At 35.1% G+C, this 21380-nt stretch overlaps 1 protein-coding gene across 3 annotated transcripts in view; it reads right to left on the bottom strand.

Moving 5' to 3' along the window:
* The window catches only part of Pola1 (DNA polymerase alpha 1, catalytic subunit), a 293829-nt gene that overhangs the window by 95505 nt on the left and 176944 nt on the right, over window positions 1–21380 (bottom strand). For all 3 annotated transcript variants that reach the window (XM_077106279.1, XM_077106280.1, XM_077106281.1), the window contains one exon: window positions 5642–5758. In XM_077106279.1, the coding sequence (XP_076962394.1) occupies window positions 5642–5758 (117 nt within the window). The remainder of the gene's footprint in view (window positions 1–5641; window positions 5759–21380) is intronic.

Below are 21380 nucleotides of genomic sequence, written 5' to 3'. Positions count from 1 at the left end.
GCAACTGGCTTTCAATGTAGAATGAATAAAAGAAAGCACATTATTTTAAATATGCTGATTAAAATACCAGATCATCAAAGGGGATAGATCCAAGATTTCTCTGTCTAAGGGCCAATATAATTATAAAATCACGAGACCATCAGCAGAAGAAATCTTTGGGTAAAACCCTTAAGGAGAATTACAAGCTAGAAGCAAAGATAATTAGCACCTGGTAGAACACTCCCACACAAAGGGTGCTGATTAAAATGGAGCAGTGTCCACCTGGAAGAAGGCAACTATCCACTGGTATGTGCATTAATGTACCTTAACATTTTAATCAATATTTTAGAGAAGAAAACAGGGAGAAGGTTAATCACAGCATCAAAAACTGCAGAAGCCAAAAGGCTGAACACACAGAAAAACCAGAATCCAAAAAAATTGACAATAGGACAGTGATGGGCTGAAACCAGCAAGGGGACATTTAATCGAGTTCACTGGAAGGTCTCTGTTGCAAAGAGTGCTGGTTGGCCTCCAATACCCAGTCTACTCTTCCACTTTAGAAATAAAAGAGCAGTGATCTCCCTATGACTAACTTCTGACCCACGAAATGTAAACAGGAGTGTTGGGTGGGACATCTAGGAAACTGCTTAAAGAACTGAATTAGCTAAGGTACATCCTTTTGGCCCTTCAGCCCTTTCTCCATTTTGTACTCTGTGATAGCCTGAAGGAGCTTGTGCAGCCTCCTTGGACCATGGGGTGACCTTGAGGATGATGGACTCAGTGAAGGGCAAGAAGAGTCTCTGCCCCAATGACACTATGGAGCCATGAGAGCAATCCTGGATAGTCCACACCTGGATTTCTTCCATGTATTAAAAGTTAATTTGTGTTCTTTGTGTCTAAAAAACATGTTTTAGTATACATAATGCTCAAAATAGAACACAATGTGAATATGGATGCCCAGAAAATTCCAAAGAAACGCAAATGAAATTCACTACCAAAAAAGGTGGCAGTGGCAGGGTTGTTATTCTCCATACAAGCACTAGTGAGAATACTTGAAGTCCTACATAGAATTTTGGATTCCTCATTTCATCAGGATACAAATTCATACAACAGGCTTAAAACAGGTGCAGAATAAGTGCTTGCTGAAGTAAAGGATAGAGGAAGAGATCAGCCTAGCCTCGTAAAATACTGTTCAGCTTAAGTAGAACCAGTGAGTAAGCCACAAGACACAAATTCAGGCCAAATGCAAGACCTTTTTACCTCATGCAAAATAAAATAAATAAACTTTTAAGAATACACTGAAAGAAGCAACCCAAATATCCATCAATGGATGCATGGATAAACATACCTATCTGTTAAATGGAATATTATTTGGCCATAAAAACAATGAAATACCGATACATGTTATAACATGGGTGAGCTTCATGCTAGGAGAAAGAAGCTGTTTATATGAAATATTCAGAATAACGAATCAATAGACAGAAAGCAGTTAAGTAGTTTCCAGGGGCTAGATAGAGGTGTAAATAAAGAACAACTGCTTAATGGGTACAGGGTTTTCATATGAGTTGATGAAATGTTTTGGTACTAGATAGAGGTGGTAGCTGTACAACACTGTGAATGTACGAAAAGCTACTGCACTGTATACTTTAAAATAGTTGATTTTATGTTATATGAATTTCACCATGATAGAAAAAAGCATAAAAAACTATGTTAAAAAAAAAGGCTAGTACCTACTTGGTGGTAAAGGAAGCTGTATACAGAACTTAGTAATCTCCTTGCATCAAAAAAGCCACATCAAAAATCATGAAAAAGACTCTTCATGGTCAAACCCCTTTCTCTACTGGAGAAGTACCAATGACTCGGAAAAAGATGTTTAAGACTTTCTTTCATAGTTCTAAGGTTATCTTCCTGTACAACTCATTACCTAAATAGATGACATTTATTTTTGTGTTTTCTTCTTATGTGGAAATAAGATACTGTCCATGTAACTTGGAGACATTCTCACCATCCCTCCCTTACTTATCAAATCAATAATTTGTTCAGTTATAGTCATTTTGAAATTATAATGTGATAATTATAAATTCATAATTGCCACTTTCCATTGAAGGACAGAAGTCATATAATGGTAAATTTGTTATAACAGATTTTTATCCATTTTACAATAGATGATCATGTGAGAAACCATAGGAATGTCCCAAAGTAGGACTGGAAGCCATTTCTGTACTTTTCTCAGAAACTTAGCTGATTAAACAGCTGAACAAAAAGCTCCACCAAAATGTTCCGCCCCAGGGACAGTCCAATTTCATGAATTATTTTTACCATGACCCAGGGAGTCACTATAGACATTTTCTCAGCTCCACATCAAAAGTAAAAATGTTAATGAGAAAAAGTTCAACTTGGTTTGAAGTCTTAGTTCTATTGGTGAATTACATAATACAGACTCCCCTGTGGTTTAGCTTATACAATACACATTTGGCCACATTAAAAAGCCAAAAACATGTCCTTAAAATAGAGATATTAAAATATTTATTGTCTAACTTGGGTAAGTCCTAGAGTTATCACCAGTGTGAAAAAGAGTCCTATTGACTTAGTAACTTAAATATCCATCAATTTTTTTTCATTTCTGTATTTAGAGGTGCTTCCTAAATAGCAGAAAATACTCAAAATATTTTAACAAGCAGTAGCTTGTATACTGTTAAATTCTCATGAGCTTAAAAATTGTTACTAATACATAGATAAATATTTGAAGTATCTGAGAAGAGAAGGGACATGTCTAAAACTCTGGGAACTGCTTCACCTTTCTTCTCACAACACTGGCAACATGAACCAGAAGGAGAGACAGCTTTCATATTTCAAGTTGATTCTGGACAGCACTCAAGTCAACTGCAACCCAGGACTAAATGAGAATAGATTTATTATGTGAGGATGAGACTAACACATTGAGGTTAATGCTTTACCAACACAAACTTGAACACTATATTTCAAGTCCCCACCAGTCTAGTATTTGGAATGTATGCTGTTTTGTCCAAATAAAAATTTACATAAGTCTTCTTTTTCCCACAGATTTCCATTTTATACAATCTACATAATGTTAAACTAATTTTATAAATAAGGAAATATCCTGTTCATTAATAATATATACCCACCACCTAGCAAAGTGCCTAGGATAGTTAGGTGTTTATTTAATTAAGCAACTGAGAGCTTAAGACCCAGATGAGCATAATCTTGTAAAATACATGCTTTGGAAAACCCTATGGTAATTACAATGATTCTGTCCCTTGTCTAACTTCTTTTGGAGACTCTGGAAAGATACATATTTACTCCTATAAGCAAAGTTCAGGAACCTTACAAATAGAATTGAAAAATTCTTCATTCATCATTAGCAACTGAAATAGAGTACAGAAAAGTGAGCAGAATACCACTGTTAAGGTCCCCATGAGGGATAGTGTCACTAATCAGGATGCTGTGAAACTGAGTTACTTCAGAGGGTCATGCCCTGAACAGCTAATCTATGAAATCTTCTCCCTGGGAAGTGCAGCTGATAACCTTGATAAACATCAGCCTAAAATGTCAAGTTTTGAAAAGGACAAAGATATAAAGAAAAACACAAGTCACTTTGAAATGCTGGTGTTGGTTTACTCATTATAAAATGACAATAAATCACAAAAGATAATTGAATTGATATACTAAACCACTAACAGGTATATCATTAATATTTATCAGAAGTGTAACAATCTAACAACTACATATTTTTCTTTTACCTTCTCTCACCAAAAATGGAATCACAAAACTGGCTGACTTTCTAGGAAGTAATTCAATTTCATTAAACTTGTCTTGATGAATTAGATATTTAAAGTCTCAAAGGCAGCACCAGTTCAAGGTGATTCCCCTAGAACCTACAACTGGATTGATGAGTCTTTTTATTTATACATATATGTGTGTGTGTATACACACACACACACACACACACACACACCTTTTTTTGCTCCTGCTGATGCAAGTCTCAAGATGAGACTGACATAAAAAGAGTTCACTATGACAGCTAATTCTCATGTTCCACATTTTAAAAAAACACTCCACTAATTATCAAAGGTATATAAAATTTAAGGCATGGAACATTTAATATTTATCAAATTAGTTAAAAGTAAAGGTATAATAATATCCACATGCTGGAAAGATTATGGCAAAACTGATATACTCATAAAGTATTGGTATACAGTATAATTGGTATAACCCATTAGGAAAGCAATTTGGCCATAGGAATCATGACTGTTATGCTTAGGCACCTTGATATGTACTATTGATAAGAATTTGTCCTTCACTCCTGTGATCCCAGCCACTTGAGAGGCTGAGGCAGGAGGATCGCAAGTTCAAAAGTAGCCTCAGCAATTTAGCAAGACCTTGCTTCAAATTAAAAAAAAAAGGGGGGGGGGCTGGGGATGTAGTTCAGTGGATAAGTGTTCAATGCCCAGTACAAAAAAAAAATTGCCCTAAAGAAATATTTTAAATTAAGAAAAAAAATCATTTAAGCAGGAAAATATTTATCATGAAATTTTCAGGCTGAAAATATTCAATGAGAAATATTCTTTTTTTCCTGGTACTAGGAATGAACCCAGGAGTGCTTTACCACTAAGCTACATCTCCAGCCCTTTTTACTTGTTTTTTTTATTTTGAGACAGAGTTTTGCTAAGTTGCTGAGGCTGGCCTTGAATTTGTGATCCCCCTGTTTTAGCCTCCCAAGTTACTGGGATTACAGGCAAGTGAAACCGTGCTCAAGTTCCAGTGAGACATACTCCTAAATTCTGTTTATGTCTTTTGATACTGCAAATGAAGTAGCAACACAGAAATATGACTGGCAAATGATAAAATATAAAAGCATATTTTCAATATGACTATAACCAATTAAAAAAAACCCTATAGATATACAAAAGAACAAGGGAATATACAATGGTAGTAGCTATTTGCCATTTCTGACTTCTTGCCAATTTTTGTAAAATAATGCTATATTATCTTAAAATTAAAATAAAAAGCCATTTGAACTTTAAAAAAAAATATTATCCTAAAATTAGCCTGTATATAAATCCTTTTCAGTGAAGATTTCAAGTCAAAACTTGGTTGCAGACCCCTGCCTCTGCATTAAAAAATAAGTAAATAAATATCAGGTTCCCAAATATCATCATCTTCTCACCAAAACCTTCCAAATCCTTGGGCTAGTAAATTTGGAAAGTGAAGTGTTATAGCCCTATATTAATAAGAGATTGCACATTATCATATTACAGGTTCTGAGAAGATCTGCAATGGGCTATTTCATTTTGGCAAGCTCAGCCTCTGTTAGACGGTACTTGATTATAAAATATTTTCTGTTCGGAAGTCCTGTGAAGTATCTTCCTACTAGTTTGGAAAATACTGCTTGGATCCATGATGTTCAAAGTGGGCAACAAAGGGAAGGCATCTCAATTACTAGACAGTTTCCGGACTCTCTACTCCCCAATTGGGAATCACTAATGGGAATATACCTTATCCCTCAGATGCACATGAAAATATGTGAGTTTGGTAGTAGGGTGTCTCCACAGGGCAAATATATAGTATCTACTTCCCAGAGCTAAGAGATGGGCAAACAGTCCCCCTTCTACATAGTTCTTTAGAATTATGAGACTGTTACCTCAGGTTTAAGTATAGCTTTCATGCATGCTGGACAAAGAGGACCATTTCGGGAGAATTGAAGGGGAAGATGCCGAGTTCGATTGCGACATGCTGCCTCCTCACATATCAACCAGCCCTGGAGAGAAAAAAAAAAGTTTCAGTCTTATCACCAGCATCAACAAAAACAAATAATAAACACTTTTGTTATTAAGGTAAACTCATTTTATTCAAAACTTTCTTACAGATTCTAAAATAGTTCTACTTAACTTTCTCTCTAAACATGTTAAGATTCATGCGCTAAACCCATTACCAAGAGTGTAAGGCATAGAAACAAATGACCTTCCCAATAGCTGAGTGCCAGGTGCTTAATTACTTAATTGTTGTGTTTAGTTTTCTTCTCTGTAAAATGGGTACGGCAAGAGTACTTACCTTATAGGATTGCTGTAACAATAAAAGTGCTTATAACTAGGCTGGGGATGTAGCTCAGTTGTAGAGGCTTGAATAGCATATACAAGACCCTGGGTTCAATCCCCAGTACCACACACACACAAAAGTGCTTAGAACTATTCTTGGTGCAAAATAACAATAAGAGCAAGCATTTGTTTATTTAAAACTAAAACAGATTCTTCTATACATATTCTCTGGAAGCATAGAACTGGCTGCCATGTTTTCAAGGACAACTTTGAAGGGTCACTGTTTTCTAGAGGTTTGCTACAGAGGTATCATAATCAGGTGAGTATAAAGTGAGGGGTTGGGATATAATAAAGGCGGGCAAGGTATGTGCCCTCATCTCGGGGCAGTCCCACCTGCAGGGTGACAAGTAATGACCTGACCATCTGTAAATCTTGGAGCATTTTGAGAGATGACAACTTCTGAACTTGAAGAGTGGATATTGCACAGATGGAGAAGGGAAGAAAGATAACTTGGGCAAGAAGAATTTTATATATACCAAAGAATGGAGACCAGAAAGAGTTATGCTGTGTAATCCATAACACATGACCCTATTCCCTATTTCTAGCCTGAATAGCCTATCTTTTCCCCCTTGTTAAGAGCAGTAGACACATGACTGTTGCTTAATTATGTTACATACTTTAATCTACTTTCCAAGTGGTGTTAATGCAAATCTAAAGGATGCTTTCATTCACTGTTATTTTGCTTGACTCATTCCTCAGGAATAGGCTCTCCTTGGAAGTAGGTACAACCAAACTCAAGGTAGAGTACCAAGAATTAGTTGTTCTGGCTCCATTTTAAGGCTTTTACAGAAAAGGAAAGGGCACAGTAGAACTTTTTGACTTAAAAAATGCTACCTTTAAAGAATCTTAAATTAATCTAGTCAATACATTCATAGAAACTTCATTCCTATCTTCATTCAACAAGCTAAACTATTTTAAGTTAAACTACTTAATTTGAAATTTGCAGGTGGAGAGTCTCAATGAGTCCTTATGAAACTTCTACTATATGCCCAAAATTATATTAAATATTGTGGGGAGTAAGCAAAGGGGCTTCTGGCACAGAATTTCAAGAATTTATAATCTAAATAGGAAAGCATGATCTACACACATATAAGACTAAGAGCAATTCTGTATTGATTAGAATTTACAGTTGGTTCCACACAACTTGGCACTGAGTATAAAGGTTAAACAATATAGAGAAGGGATAGAGTTATGTTTGAAACAAACTACTACTACCACAATAAAAGACCATGAACCAGAATAAAGAATCAGTGGTTCTGAGTCAACTGTTTATTCCAATTCCTAGGGCCCATTAACCACATTTTTTAAATTTGAAGAGATTTATATTTTCATATTTCTAAAACTCAGATACTTTTACAATTAACATGTACAGTTTAATGATATATATTATGTTTCCTCTAAAAAAAGCTGTTAGGTCAAGAGTACAACTCACAACTGGCCCATCAGAATGAAAAAAACAGGCTGGGGATACAGCTCAGAGGTAGAGAGTTTGCCTAGCACACGTTAGGTTCCTATCTTTTTTTTTCTTTTCTTCCTCACCAAAATATACCAGCATGGGTGGGTGGGAGGAAGGGAGGGAGAGGGTGGGGACAAACAGACATACACAGAGAAATACAAAGAGAAAAGAAATAAGATACTTTGGTTTAGCCTGTTCAAGCATGGGGAATAGAGTAGGGAATAGTGGAGCTGTCAGGAGAAACAGGTATTAAATTTTAAATGTAATTATAAACCCTAAAGGTAAGACTGGTTGTTTCTGGAATTACCCATGAAGACATAATAATAAACAGTAAACTTCAAGCAAACCACATATGAAAAATACAGGAGTGAACCACTCCTCTATCATTCATTTGAGTTTGTTACATTATATTTTATATATGAGGCTTTATATTACTTTGGAATATGTGAGTCAGTTAACAATGCCAACCATAGCTATAATTCATTCAATCTTAAACAATATTCAAAATTAGCAAGCAGACAGGTAATAACTAACATGTTTTGAGACAAATTATCAAGTACTAGAATACAACTGGGAAGAGAAAATCATTTTTTTTTTTTTTAGTTTTTAAAATTTAATGTTCCAAAAACTAAAGTTCTTTTCAGATGTTTTTGAAACTTGATTCCATCAATTTACTATAACCTCAGGACTCACTGGGTGAGCTGCCAACCAGGGAGATGCTAAGTTGTCATTTCACCTGCTTTTAAAAGCAAATACCTAACTCCATCTGTGACAGAGTTACTAACTAAATGTCCTTTCAAATAATATAGAAAACAGATAATATAATTTGTCTAGACTTCCTACCAGTTATAATTAACATTAAAGAGGTCTTTTTTTCTTTGTCACCTCTCTATTCAGTGCTTATTTGGGTTTGTTTGTACTTACTATCTGTTAATCTCCCTTTACAAATGACAACAATAACTAGTGCTATTATGCATGGAAATTAAACATGCTGATAACTGTGTGAAGGGAACTGGGGCTGAAAAAAAAATATTAGAAGCCTGTAACTCTTTATGCCTCTTGTTTTATTTTGATAATTAAGCTTTTGGCTGTGGTGTATTTTAAACAAAACACTTCTATGGAGGAAATAGGCCCTAATCATATTCAATATATGCTTTGCTTCAATTCAATTTGGTCTAGTTCATTTTGGTTAACCCCTTGTTCCCTCAACAAGTGTTTCAACCATGCTAAATCTAACCTCTAAGAAACATTTGTGTTGTTAAAAATCAATGTGCCAGGTCACTGAAAGTATTCCATGATGGTGCAAATATTACAAGATCTCAGCGAATTTTTGCCTCTTAAGGGTGACAGAAACAAAGCAAATAAAAATATGAATATTGTATAAATTCACTTTGAATTATCACTTATAAATACAAAACTAAATATTTTCATTTCCTGCTTTGGAGAACAAAAATGCATAGCACAAGTCTACATTGCCAAGTCAATGGAAGCCTGACCTATAAAAAGGTCTGGTTTTAATAAAAATCTCTAGGATCACTGTAAGGTTGTCTGCCATACAAATATGTTGTTTTATTATGTTACACTACATGCAAATTATCATAACCAAGAGGAATAAGACCATTAAACTTTCAGTTGCCTACCTCATCAGGTTTATAATTAGAAGGTTCAAAAGAGGTGAAGATAGCTGTCCAATAGCAAAATATTTACCAAAACATGCAAAGCTCTACCACCTGTTGCTTTAATTTCAGCATCACTAATTCCTTAAAATCATTGTGTATGAAATTGTGTCAAATACTGATTGGTTCTGATTGCTAAATTATATTTCTGAGACCTCAACTAAAATGGTTTCTGTCTGCACATGCTAAAAAGGAATCGATTTCCACTTGTAACTGAGGCGTTCCTGGTAGTTGTACCTTAAACACAAACTGTCTTATTTGTGTACATCTGTATTTTTAGAAGGATGTATACACAGAGAAATCATCCATATTTGGAAATGTGATGCATAGTAGGCCCTCAAAAATATCTTTTGAATAAATGAATAAGCAGAATCAATAAAATAAAATGCAAAGAAGCAAGTTTATGAAAAATAATAAAGCTAAAATTCATTAAAAAACAATAATTCACAGTAGTTTTCATATTCTGGACTTCAATACATGGTGGGTCATTCTCCCATTCCCAACCAGTCACCATTTCTGTCCACTCGTCTTTCCTCTATAGTCCCATTACCATCAACCTCACCAGACATAGACCTGAAGTTGTTCTACTGCAGTACTCTCCTACCTGGTTCCCCCAGCCCTTTTCTCTCCCACACCCAGTGTAAAGAGTTGCCAGGTGTAGTTTTCCACGGATCCCCATCCCATCATCTAATTGTATACCCTCCATAGTAAAGAACAAACTTGGTGGTCTGGTTTTCAAATCTTTAAAACTCATCATTCTCAACACAAAACTCTCTTCCACATTGAATTGGTTTTGTCACAGTCCTCGCTACATTTTGTCCATTTTCACCTCCTTATCTTTGCTCATGCAGCAGAATATCTGTTTAGAATGTCTATTCCTTGAATATCAGTTCCATTCCTCTTCTGTGAGATTTCTCCAACCCACAGGATCACATCTGATACTGAGCACACATTGCTGTGCACTGTCTCTTAACCACCTTATCTTAACATCTTGTTTTATCTCCCTTAACTGGTCAGTCAGTCCCTGGGGAATGATCTGCTTTGAATCTGATAGTGCCCTTCCTAGTCTCTAGGGAAAAGGTTCACAATCAGTGAATACTGCAAAACTGAGGTGATTAAAAAAAAAACCAAAAAACAAAAAACAAAACTGTACTCTCATTTTGTTTAAATCACCAAATCCATTCAATCCCTGAGTCTACTCTCCCTGAGAGTTTCCTCATCTATAAACAAGGAGGTGAAAATACTTATTCTGTTAAGGTTGTTCAGAGGATCAAATAAGAAAACTCAAAAATGTCCAGTAAAGGTATTGAGGAAGATCACAGGTGAACTACAGTTGACAATGCACATTAAAGGTGCGCTACTGTAACCAAGAGAGAGCTTGGTCATTTTCCAGCAGATGTTATTACAAAATGGAGAACTACAAATGGATAAATGATATGATTAGGTGGAACTTTCTCAATTTAGCTGCAAAATATTATATCTATGTAGTCAACATAAGTGAAAATTTCCTTAAGTAGTTCCTGATAGAACTATACTTGATTTGAAGTTATAGGTGGCACAATAAAGTGAGGGAAGAGGAGGTGGTCTTTGCTTTATTTTAGCATTCACAGGAATTTTCAAGGGACAACACAGTTCTTCCACAATACATAATTTAGTTCAAATTGCAATGGCTTTCCAGGAATGCAGAGGAAGGGTCACAGGACAAGGTGTGTTAGCATATGTGTTTTTTCAGAATTCATCATATCATTATTAGTGTCTGTTAATGCCCATTAACTACACCTCTCCCCAAACTATAATGCACTCCAAGAACATCAGAGTCTCTTTTCACCCAAAAGCATTTATAAATGTCCTGGGGTTCCCTTGTAGCCACATTTTTCTGTCATGGAATTATCCCCAGTATAAAAAAAAGTGGGTCTTCTTATAGATAGTGCACAGTGTGGGCCCACAGCTGCTTTTGAAGAATGACATGTTGTGATTTGGGATTTCCAGAAATATCAAAAAACAAATTGCTTTCTGACCCACATTTGCACCCAAAACGGGGAGAAAATTTCCTTAAGATCTCCAGGGGAAGTTTTAACAGGAACATAATTTTGCTTTTAAAGCTAAATCTTCTACACTGTAGCATGCTGGCATGTCAAAGAGTGATTATTAAGTCTCAGAGAGGTGCCAGGGTAGGAGATGAAAAATCAGGAAAAATAAATATATAAACTAACTATTCACCAAAGTTAATACAAAAATATTTTAAACAAAATTATCAAACAAAACAGAAGTGGAAAGTGCCTTGTCGGTCAATGTAAGAATTTTAAATATTATTAAAATTGATTTTTTAAGTTAGACATCTCTTTAAATGAGCAGTCATATGTCATTTCATCCAAGTTATTTGAAACTTATTGATCTTATCATTTGCGCGAAGACCAGACTCTGCCATCAGTTTGCTGAAAGGATAATGGAGCACTCCCAAACTGTTATGATAGGTTAGATGCAAACAGCAGTCCTCATTTAAACACATAGAATAGCACTACAAGTGGACAAATTCCAACCTCAGCAATTGTATATTACATGATAAATTAGCAACTCAGTCTGCTTTGCCTCACATCAAATCCAATACCATAGTCTTGCTATTTTAATTTGTAATCAGAGCTTGAGCATCAGAAGATGTACCTGAGGTACATTAAAGAGCCCCATGCAAGCCATCTTCTCCTGCTATACTGTGAGCACAGAAAGCCAACAATTACCAGCAATTGTATTTTACCACTGTAGGACAATACTAGAACAGTTAAAATTGTCTCCATGTAAGCAACTGGGAAAATATACTTAAAATGACTTTATATGGAAAATTACATTTTGGGGGGAAAAAAGTTCAATAGAGGACATGTATCTTTCTGTATGGGCAGCTAAAAACCTCTCTTAGTATATTCAAGACTATTCTATAAAATACTCTCCCTATTCATCCAACTCAAAAGCCAGCTACATTCTTAGGCTATAATAGGTCACAACTAAGTACACAGTACCTTCCTTCAGGAATAATTTTGCTTTGTCTGTCAACTGTCAACAAAGCACAAAGAGCTCATGCAACCCAGCCATGTACTGTGGATATTAGAGATCTAACAAAATACAAATAATAAGAACACAAGATTTCATAGCCACCCTGCTTTCACTTTATATGAGAAACTGAAAGCATTTTCCTCTCCACATTCCATTCATCTCTATTGTATTACAAATCTTTTCATAAAAGACTTTTTCCCTATGTGAAGCTACAAGTGACTGGGGATGTAATATTCCAACTGCGATGAATGTCCAACTTTCCAACAAGAATGGTTATAAGTGGATGTGTCAGTGAAGGCATATAGTCATTTCAACAAGGAAAAGGAGGAAAGAATAAAATGGAATGAGATATAGTAAAATGGTCACTTTGGTACATATATCAATATTTTAGTGATGAAACCTCTAAGAAAAATTGTTCATTACTTTCATCACTGTCCCTGCCTCTCAAGACTTTATTCTTGAAAAAACACCACCTTAGCTATGTACACATGATAGTGAATAAACTTTAAACATAAATTCAAGGTTCAGTTTCATCAATTTGAACACAGAAAAAAAGACTGGAAGGAACTACTCAAAAATGCCATCACTTGTATTAAGGTGGTTTCTTTTTCTGTTTCTATATTTTCTAAAATTTTCTACCACAAGCATATACTGCTTTTATGATCAGAAAACTATTATTAAAGAAAGAAGAGACAATTTTTGCCAAGAGTTTTCACTGTAGTTGAATCACTAACACATCTGAAAAATATTCTGAGCTATATCCCATGTTTGATTATTGCCAAGATGAATTTTCAGGGAATATCCTTATGGTGGTGGTGGGGAGCACAAGAAAAAAATACCGTTTTTTTAAAAAAAAAAATCTCCTACTAAAGGCAAAATTTCAAAAATAGGTCAGCTTAATCATATAAGAAGTAAAAAGTGGCAGGGCAGGTATTATTGGTATTGGAATCAGTTATTGAGCAACTCACTAAAATGCTAAGTCTTTTATAGAAATATGAGCTTTATGATGGAGAAATTTCTGAAGGTAAGTAATAAATCAGTTTAAGAGAGGTGCCTTATTCCCCACGCCCTTTCCCCTGCCTTTATTCAGTGTGCACACAGATCAACTGAGATGTCCTGGGGTAAGAATTAAATAAAAAATTCAATCAGGAGGGTATGCCTAGACCCTTATTACCAAAAGATTTGCTCTTTGCTTAAATCCAGCTAAAAGTAGTTTTTACTTTTTGTTTGTTGGTAGACTAGTATTTGCTAGTATGGTTTAATGTGTTATGCCTTTGGGTAACTAACAACAAATGTTAAAACTGAATTTTCTATGCAGTTGCCACAAAGGCCATCTTAAAATCAGAAAGGAGTTCAAACCATCACCAGGCAATGTTTGTTCATTTAACTTTAATTATTTTCTCCTTGAGAATGGTACTAATGAAACTGAATATCTTTCATGGTTTCGAAGGGCCGTTTGAATAGTCTGCAAACAGAACTAAGGATAGACAAGAGATCTGGCTGAGCCAGGGGGTTGCTAGGTGATGCAGAATGTAAACCCACAAACTTGTTAAGGTTTGCTTTGCTTTCATGCCATTTTCACACACTCTCAAAAGTTTTGAGAACTGATTTTTCAGGTGGTCATTACAAAAAAGAAGAATCCCCTTACTCCAAAATTTACTGCCCCAGATGCTCTGCCAGACTGAAAAGAGATGAAATCCATCTGATCTTTGGTAGTAACATGGGAAACTTTTGGTTTTACATAAACATAGGATTATAGATTTTCTGGATGTCCTTAACTTAAGAAACAAATGCAAGGTGGATTTTAATATTTCAAAAAGACACTCTGAATCTTATCCAACTTTAAATAAAATAAGGATTTCCTACTAGAAAAAAAAAGGTGATCCACAGTTTGGGAGGTTTGGGGCAAAAAAACCAAAACCCCACAGAAAATGCCTTAGCACAGATCATCATCATGACAACCCTTTCTATTTAGCCACTCTCCTCTCTTCCGGCCTGCACCAAGTCTGACTGCCTGTGAGGCTTCTGCCTCCTGCCCCCTCCCCCAGCCTCCTTTTTAAGTAGCTGATCAGAGATTGTCCAGTAAGAGCACTTTATTAGATCATCAGCCAGAGGGGTTCACAAGTACCGAGAGCAATGGGCTCAAATGCGGCACATCAGTTTTAATAGACCAGGGGCTACTAGTAAACTGCAGATACTGCTGAGAACTTTCCATGCACTGAACTCTTGAAAAAGCACCGTCTCTCCAGCTTAAATGCAGCTGCCTCTTTCAATGCCGCAAATGGGTAAATTTGACAAAAAAGCCACCATTAAGACTACATGAAAGGCTCAAGACAACATCCTTTCAATGCTTTGTACTTCAGTAATCAGATGTACTTACTCACCCCCTCCCCCAAACCCGATCAAGAACTATTTCTGAATGGTAGGAAATAATTCCACTTTGTACATCTTTTAGTTAATCAAGACTTTCTATTCAGCAATTTGACCTTTTGTTCAAAACAGGATTATCAGTTTTTTCGCCAGTTACCAAGGGCGACTCGCATGGTGAACATAATTGCAATAATTTGCAAAACACCATGGCAACCCACATTACAACTAGGTAAATACTGGGCTTTTGTGCTACATTGTTATTTTCAGAGATGCTGAAGTCAAAGAACGAATGACAAATGAACACAAAATTTATATTTGCTTTGTCTCAAAAGAGAAGAAAATTGATAACAAGAATTGGGGGGAAACCGACTACAGCTGTAATTTCTAACTTGATTAATTAGGATGGTAACAGTCCTTAACAGTATATTCAACAAACAGCCCTGACTTCGTCTCTCCACCCACCTCTCTCTATACCACTACCACTATCTCCCCCACCCCAGACAAATTTTTTCAGCTTGGAGAACAAACATCCCCCATTTGCTCTTTTCTTCAACTTAATGGAATCCTTAATTGCAGAATATTGTTCTCCTGCTCTTCACCGCAATGAAAACGAGAGAAAGGAGGAGAGTGCCAGGGCAGACAGGGAGCTACAGTCATTTTTTTCCTGCCTTTTTTGGACACCCCAGGCCCAATGATGAGACGGCATTTTCCTGGTATCAGCAGCTGTTTCATAGCAGACAATAAAGTAAAAACTATTTAGCTTTGCAGAAAAGCCACTGTGTTTCCTCTTGGCAACACAAGGTAAGTCCACATGCCGAGATGAAGTTTCATAATTTAAATGCCAGAACATAAGATGAGAAAATAATGATGATCACAATAATAAACCATACATTGTTCTTATAAAGAAATTATTAACTGTGGAACTGTCCAAAAAGCTGTTAAAATGCATGTGTTTGCAATTTGAGGAAGATGTTCAACAAAATCCAATGTACTGAAAACCACTTTATACTCAGAGATCCCAATTCACAAAACAATCTAAAAATATAAATTGAGTACTCAGGAATTAACGCAAAAATCAAACTCATATTTTTAGCAGATAAGCAGTCTTACAAACAGCATTACAATCTTTTCAATAATAAATGATTGGAAAAGTTACAGCAAAATTTTTTAACTCAGATATGAAAGGCAGGTTCTATTTTATAGTAAAGGGGTGCTTTTCTTCCTAAGAGACACAAATTCTGCTATAATGTCTGGCTTTTTGTAAATTATCAAATCTGACTTTCTCATGCAAAATGTAGTATTTGGGGATGAGAAAAGAAAAATACACACAGAAAGGGCTCACAGAAGTTATACTGCCGAGATCTCGAGAGACAAGCAGCTGCAGATGCATTCTGTTCACAGCCCAGCCTGCTTTCCTTCATCTGCCTCCTAAGGAGGAAGAGCCAAAGGAGAATATCTGAAATGATCTGAATATTTCCCCTAACTTTTGAAAAAATCAAATGAGCCTGCTATTATAACGGTTCATTCTTATTTGTGAGGGCTGAAAATTCCCACACACATCTCTATGATTCAACATAGAGAAATCACAATGTAACATTCTTCAGAATATGCCTCCAAAATTATAGATACTGTGAGTTCTCTTGAGTAGTAGAAATCAAAAGTATGTGACACATTAACTCCTTCTCAGTAACAATCTCTTTATACTTTGAAAATATGCTTTATTTTTTGGCTTATTAACTCATTGTGAATTTACCATACCTGTATTAAGTACACTTCTATCAAAAGTCTAAATGTTAAGAGAAACTGTATTCTTTAATGCACAATGATAAAGGGGTGAACAAGCCTTCAGTACTTTTTGATCAAATAGAATCATAAAGTGTGCCTAAAATCTCCATGATACTTGAACTTCTTTAAGAAACTCTCATTTATTACATTTTTATACTCTATCCAGAATTTCTTCATTTTTGACATTCTACCTAATATTCTTGCACTCCCCGCAACCATTCATGGCTTTGGTTCTAGTGAGTTTCTTTTCTTCTTTCTATCAATTTGTTAGGATGCTTCTTGACTTCTTTTGTTTAGATAAGCTCATCTACAAGGAATCACAACATCCAACCTCCCATAACATTATTCAAATCCACAAATCAGGAATGGTAAACACCTTGCAGCTGTATTGCGTTCCTTCTCCAACTCTGTCACCATGGTTGCTACAGGATGGAAGCTGGCATTGAACATTAAAACCCATCTGCTATCTCTCTCAAATTATTCTTGCTCTTAAATTTTCAACTTTGGTTGCACATTGGGATCACCAAAGGAGTATTACAACACAGATGGCTGGTCATTATCCCCAGAATTTCCGGCTCACATCTTAGATGGGACCCAAGAAATTGCAACTTTAACAAGTTCCCAGGTGATACTGCTGCTGCCTATGGCTTAGGGACCTCACTTTGAGAAGCACCAGTCTGGGAAATACAATGAGCACCGGGATTTTAAAAAGCTCCTCAAGTGTTTTCTAATATGTAACCAAGGTTGAGAACCATTGTTCTACATTATTCTCACTCTATTCCTACTGGTTATCATTTTCTGAACAAGGAACTGTATACAAAAGAATTGTACTTAACAAACCTTCTCTCTCAACTCTTTCCCCTCCAATATTTATTCTTTCTCTAGATATTTTTTATGTGTGTAACTTTTAATTCTTCTAGGTTCTCCATGTAAAATGAGAATTATCAAAGTCTCAAATATGATTTGCTTCTACTAAAAGAACTAACCAATTCCTAAATAGTTTACATATATATATATATATATATATATGGTTTATTAGCATTCTTCCTTTAAAAAAAAAAGAATCTTACTCTAACAGCAATAATACAGTCCCTGAAATATAAAATGTGCTTCACATAGAATCACAGAATTTTAGGAGTGCTGGTGAAAACCAGTGTCTATGAAAAGTGACCACAATTACATTTTTTTTTTTTTACTTTGAAAAGTAATATGAAGCAATATACTTAAACCCTACATTTTAAATGTGAAAGGAACTTCAGAGCTCTGGTCTAAAACTTAATAATTGACAAAAATGAGGCCCAGGAAAAAGTAAATTACCTTTCACACTCTCATATGGTGTTTGGGCTGAATGTCTAGTTCAGTACTGTTTATAGTCTCTACATATGCTGCTCAATATATGAGCCAGTAGCTGTTTGTGGGCCTTGAGCACTTGGAATGTGGCTACTCCAAACTGAGATGTGTTACAAGTTCAAAATATGCAGTGAATGTCAAAGACTTAGTTTTTTTTTTTTTTTTTTTTTTTTTTTAAAGAGAGAGTGTGAGAGAGAGAGAGAATTTTTAAATATTTATTCTTTAGTTATCGGCAGACATAACATCTTTGTTTTGTATGTGGTGCTGAGGATCGAACCCGGGCCGCACGCATGCCAGGTGAGCACGCTACCACTTGAGCCACATCCCCAGCCCTCAAAAACTTAGTTTTAAAAAAGAGAATACAAAATAGTTCATTGATTTTTTTTTTTACTCATTATAGATTGAAGTAATATCTTGGATACATTGGGTTATATAAATTACTATTTATAACTATCCCTCCCTTTTTTAAAAAATACAAGTGGATCATATACACTGCTAAAATCTGCTTTTCCACTTACAAAGAGGAAATTTTGCCCTCTGAGTAATAGAGATCTGCAACATTTTTTAAAAATATTTTTTTAGTTGTAGTTGGACAAAATATCTTTATTTTATTTATTTATTTTTATGTGGTGCTAAGGATCAAATCCTGTGCCTCACCCAAGCTAGGCGAGCGCTCTATACTGCTAAGCCCCAGCCCTCTCTGCAATGTTTTTTAATGTCTATGCAGAACCCTATCATATGACTGTTAATAATTTAATGAATCCTTTTGATGAACAATTGGATTCTTTTTAGTCTCTTATTACTACTGACAATGATGCGTTCCTTGTTAGCCTTCTAACAGTACTTTTTTTTTTTTTTTTGCATTATTGGGGACTGAACCCAGGGGTGCTCTACTACTGAGTTACATCCCTAGCCTTTTTTTATTTTCTATTTTGAGACAGGGTCTCACTAAGTTGCCCAGGTTGGCTTCAAATTTGTGATCCTCTTTCCTCAGCCTCCTGAGTAGCTGGGATTACAGATGTGTGTGCCACCACATCCATCTTTAATAGTACCTTTAATAATACCTGTAAGTACTATACATCTGTATGGATAACTAAATTGGAACTGCAAAGTTCATTAACAAATTTTTTGACAGATGTTGCCCAATTGCTGATCAAGGAGAATGTATCAATTTTCACATTCACCAACAGCATATGAGATGGTTCCTTCCCCACACCATAGCACACATTGCATATTATCTAAAATTTTGGATCTCTGACAAGTAAAAAATGATAGTCATATGACTTCTGAAACTGAGAGTAAGGTTGAACATCTCTACTCATGCTTGTAAGTCCCTGGCATTTCTATATTTAAGAATTGCCTCTTCCTGTCCTTTATCCATTTTTCTACTAGGTTGTTAGTCTTTTTCTCCTTGATTTGCAAGAGTGCTTTATGTATGCGAAGGAAATTAGCTCCTATTTGTTAACATGCGTTGCAAACATTTTCCCCAGTTCATTACTTCTTTTGACTTTATGCTATGTATGTGCATATATTTGCATTGAAGAAATTCTTATTTTTAAATTTGTATCAAATTTCTTGATATTTTCCTTTTTGAATTCCAAATTTTGTATCATTTCAAGAAAAATCTTAGATAGCTGAAGCACAGATAACATTTAGGGCAGCAAAATTACTCTGCATGATACTATCATGATTGACACATTTGCCCAAACTTACAAAATTTACAACACCAAGACTGAGTAATAGACTATGGACTTTGGGTGATAGTGATGTATCAGTGTAGATTGATCAACTGTAACAAATGTACCACTAGGGTGGGGGATGTTTATAATGGGGGAGACTATACATGTGTGGGAGCAGGGAATCTATGGGAAATCTATGTATTTGCTTCTCAATTTTGTTGTGAACTGCTCTAAAATTAAAGTCTTTTTTTTTTTTTTTTAAAAAAAAAAACTCTTCTCAACTCCAAGACTGTTAAAAGTTCATTACTTTTATAATATTTTTTCTAGGTAATTTTTTGATCCATCTGGAATTTGTTTTAATATTGAAGAGCAAGGAAGAAATTTAGTTATATTTTTTCAGATGACTTACTACGTACTGATATGAACCATTCCTTTATAAATATTAAATGCAATTTTGGATCTATTACACAAAATGTTTTAACAACCTTAAATTTCTAAAAACTGCATAACTGGTAGGACACATGGGTCATTCTCTTTGTCAGAATTTTCATGAGATTTTTTTTAAAAAATTGAGGAAGCTTTAAATTTATGGATAAACTTAGTGATCTGACAAACCTGAAATGTTGATCAGTTGAGATAGCTAAGAATACATATGTTTTTCATTTACTACAGATTTCTTTTAAGTCCTTCAGCAACATTTTAAAGTTTATATACACACACATCACTTTTACTAAGTTTATTTACTCCTAGGTATTTAATCTTTTTAAGTTGTTAACATAAATAGAATTTAGTTCTTTCATTCTATTTCCTAACTGGTTATTGCTTGTATAGGTCAAAGCTACTGATTTCGTATTAATTTTGTAACTAATAACCCTAATATATTCTTTTTGTCTGATTTCATTGGGTTTTCCAGGCTTATAACCACCTGCAAATAACAGTTTTATATATATTTCTTTTTCTTATCTAATTACAATGGCTAATACTTTTAAAACTTTTTAAAAACATTTTTCTTTGTAATACCTTTGTTTTATTTATTTATTTTTATGCAGTGCTGAGAATTAAACCCAGGGCCTTGCACGTGCCAGGCAAGCACTCTACGGCTGAGCCACAATCCCCAGCCCTTACTTTTAAACCTTTAATTGACCACATTTCCATCAGGCTGCCTCTCGAAGCATATTTTCTAACAATCTTCAGTTGTAGACATCCAAATTAAGCCAAATAAAAAAAGTAATATTAAAATAATTATGGATTCTATAGAGGCCTTTGGTTTCAGAGTGCCTAAAGTCAACTTTGGTGCTGAATTTAGTTTAAGGATAATAAACAGCTGACTAAATATTGAAATAGTTCCTTGTGTGTTTGGGGAAATAGTCCTCTTAAAATCTCCCTTCCCTTACATAGTTCTTATTTTAATTAAACTTAATTATTTAATTACTTCTCCAGCTCTGGATCAAAAAACAAAACAAAATAAAACCAACAATATAACCTAGGAGTCATCTCAATTCTGGGGACCTCTTCTTTCAGAAAGAAGGGTGCTACAACAGGCTAGATAGTTGTAAGGTCTTCCCCAAGTACAAGAATACTCTTAATTTTATGACATGATTTTTTTAAATGAACACATGGCTTCCCATAGGTCTTCATGACTTATTTATAATTAGAGTAAGTAAAATGTATACATGTTCCTGTCATTGAAAGTACATCCTCTTAACTAAATCTCATTATTCCATCATTTTAAGCCAGAACTTCTAGTTACTATTGTTTTCATTCAAACATGGCTGAATAGTACGCATCAATGAATGTCTAGTGTAGCGGTTCTTAAAATATGGTTCCTAGATAAGCAGCACCTATGAACTTGTTGGAAATACCAATTCTCTATGGCCTCACCCTAGACCTAGAATCAGACATTCTGCAGGTGGTACCCAACAAT

This window comes from Callospermophilus lateralis, chromosome X (genome assembly GCF_048772815.1).
Source record: "Callospermophilus lateralis isolate mCalLat2 chromosome X, mCalLat2.hap1, whole genome shotgun sequence".
Lineage (NCBI taxonomy): Eukaryota > Metazoa > Chordata > Mammalia > Rodentia > Sciuridae > Callospermophilus > Callospermophilus lateralis.
This window is presented reverse-complemented; position numbering and strand designations above follow the sequence as displayed.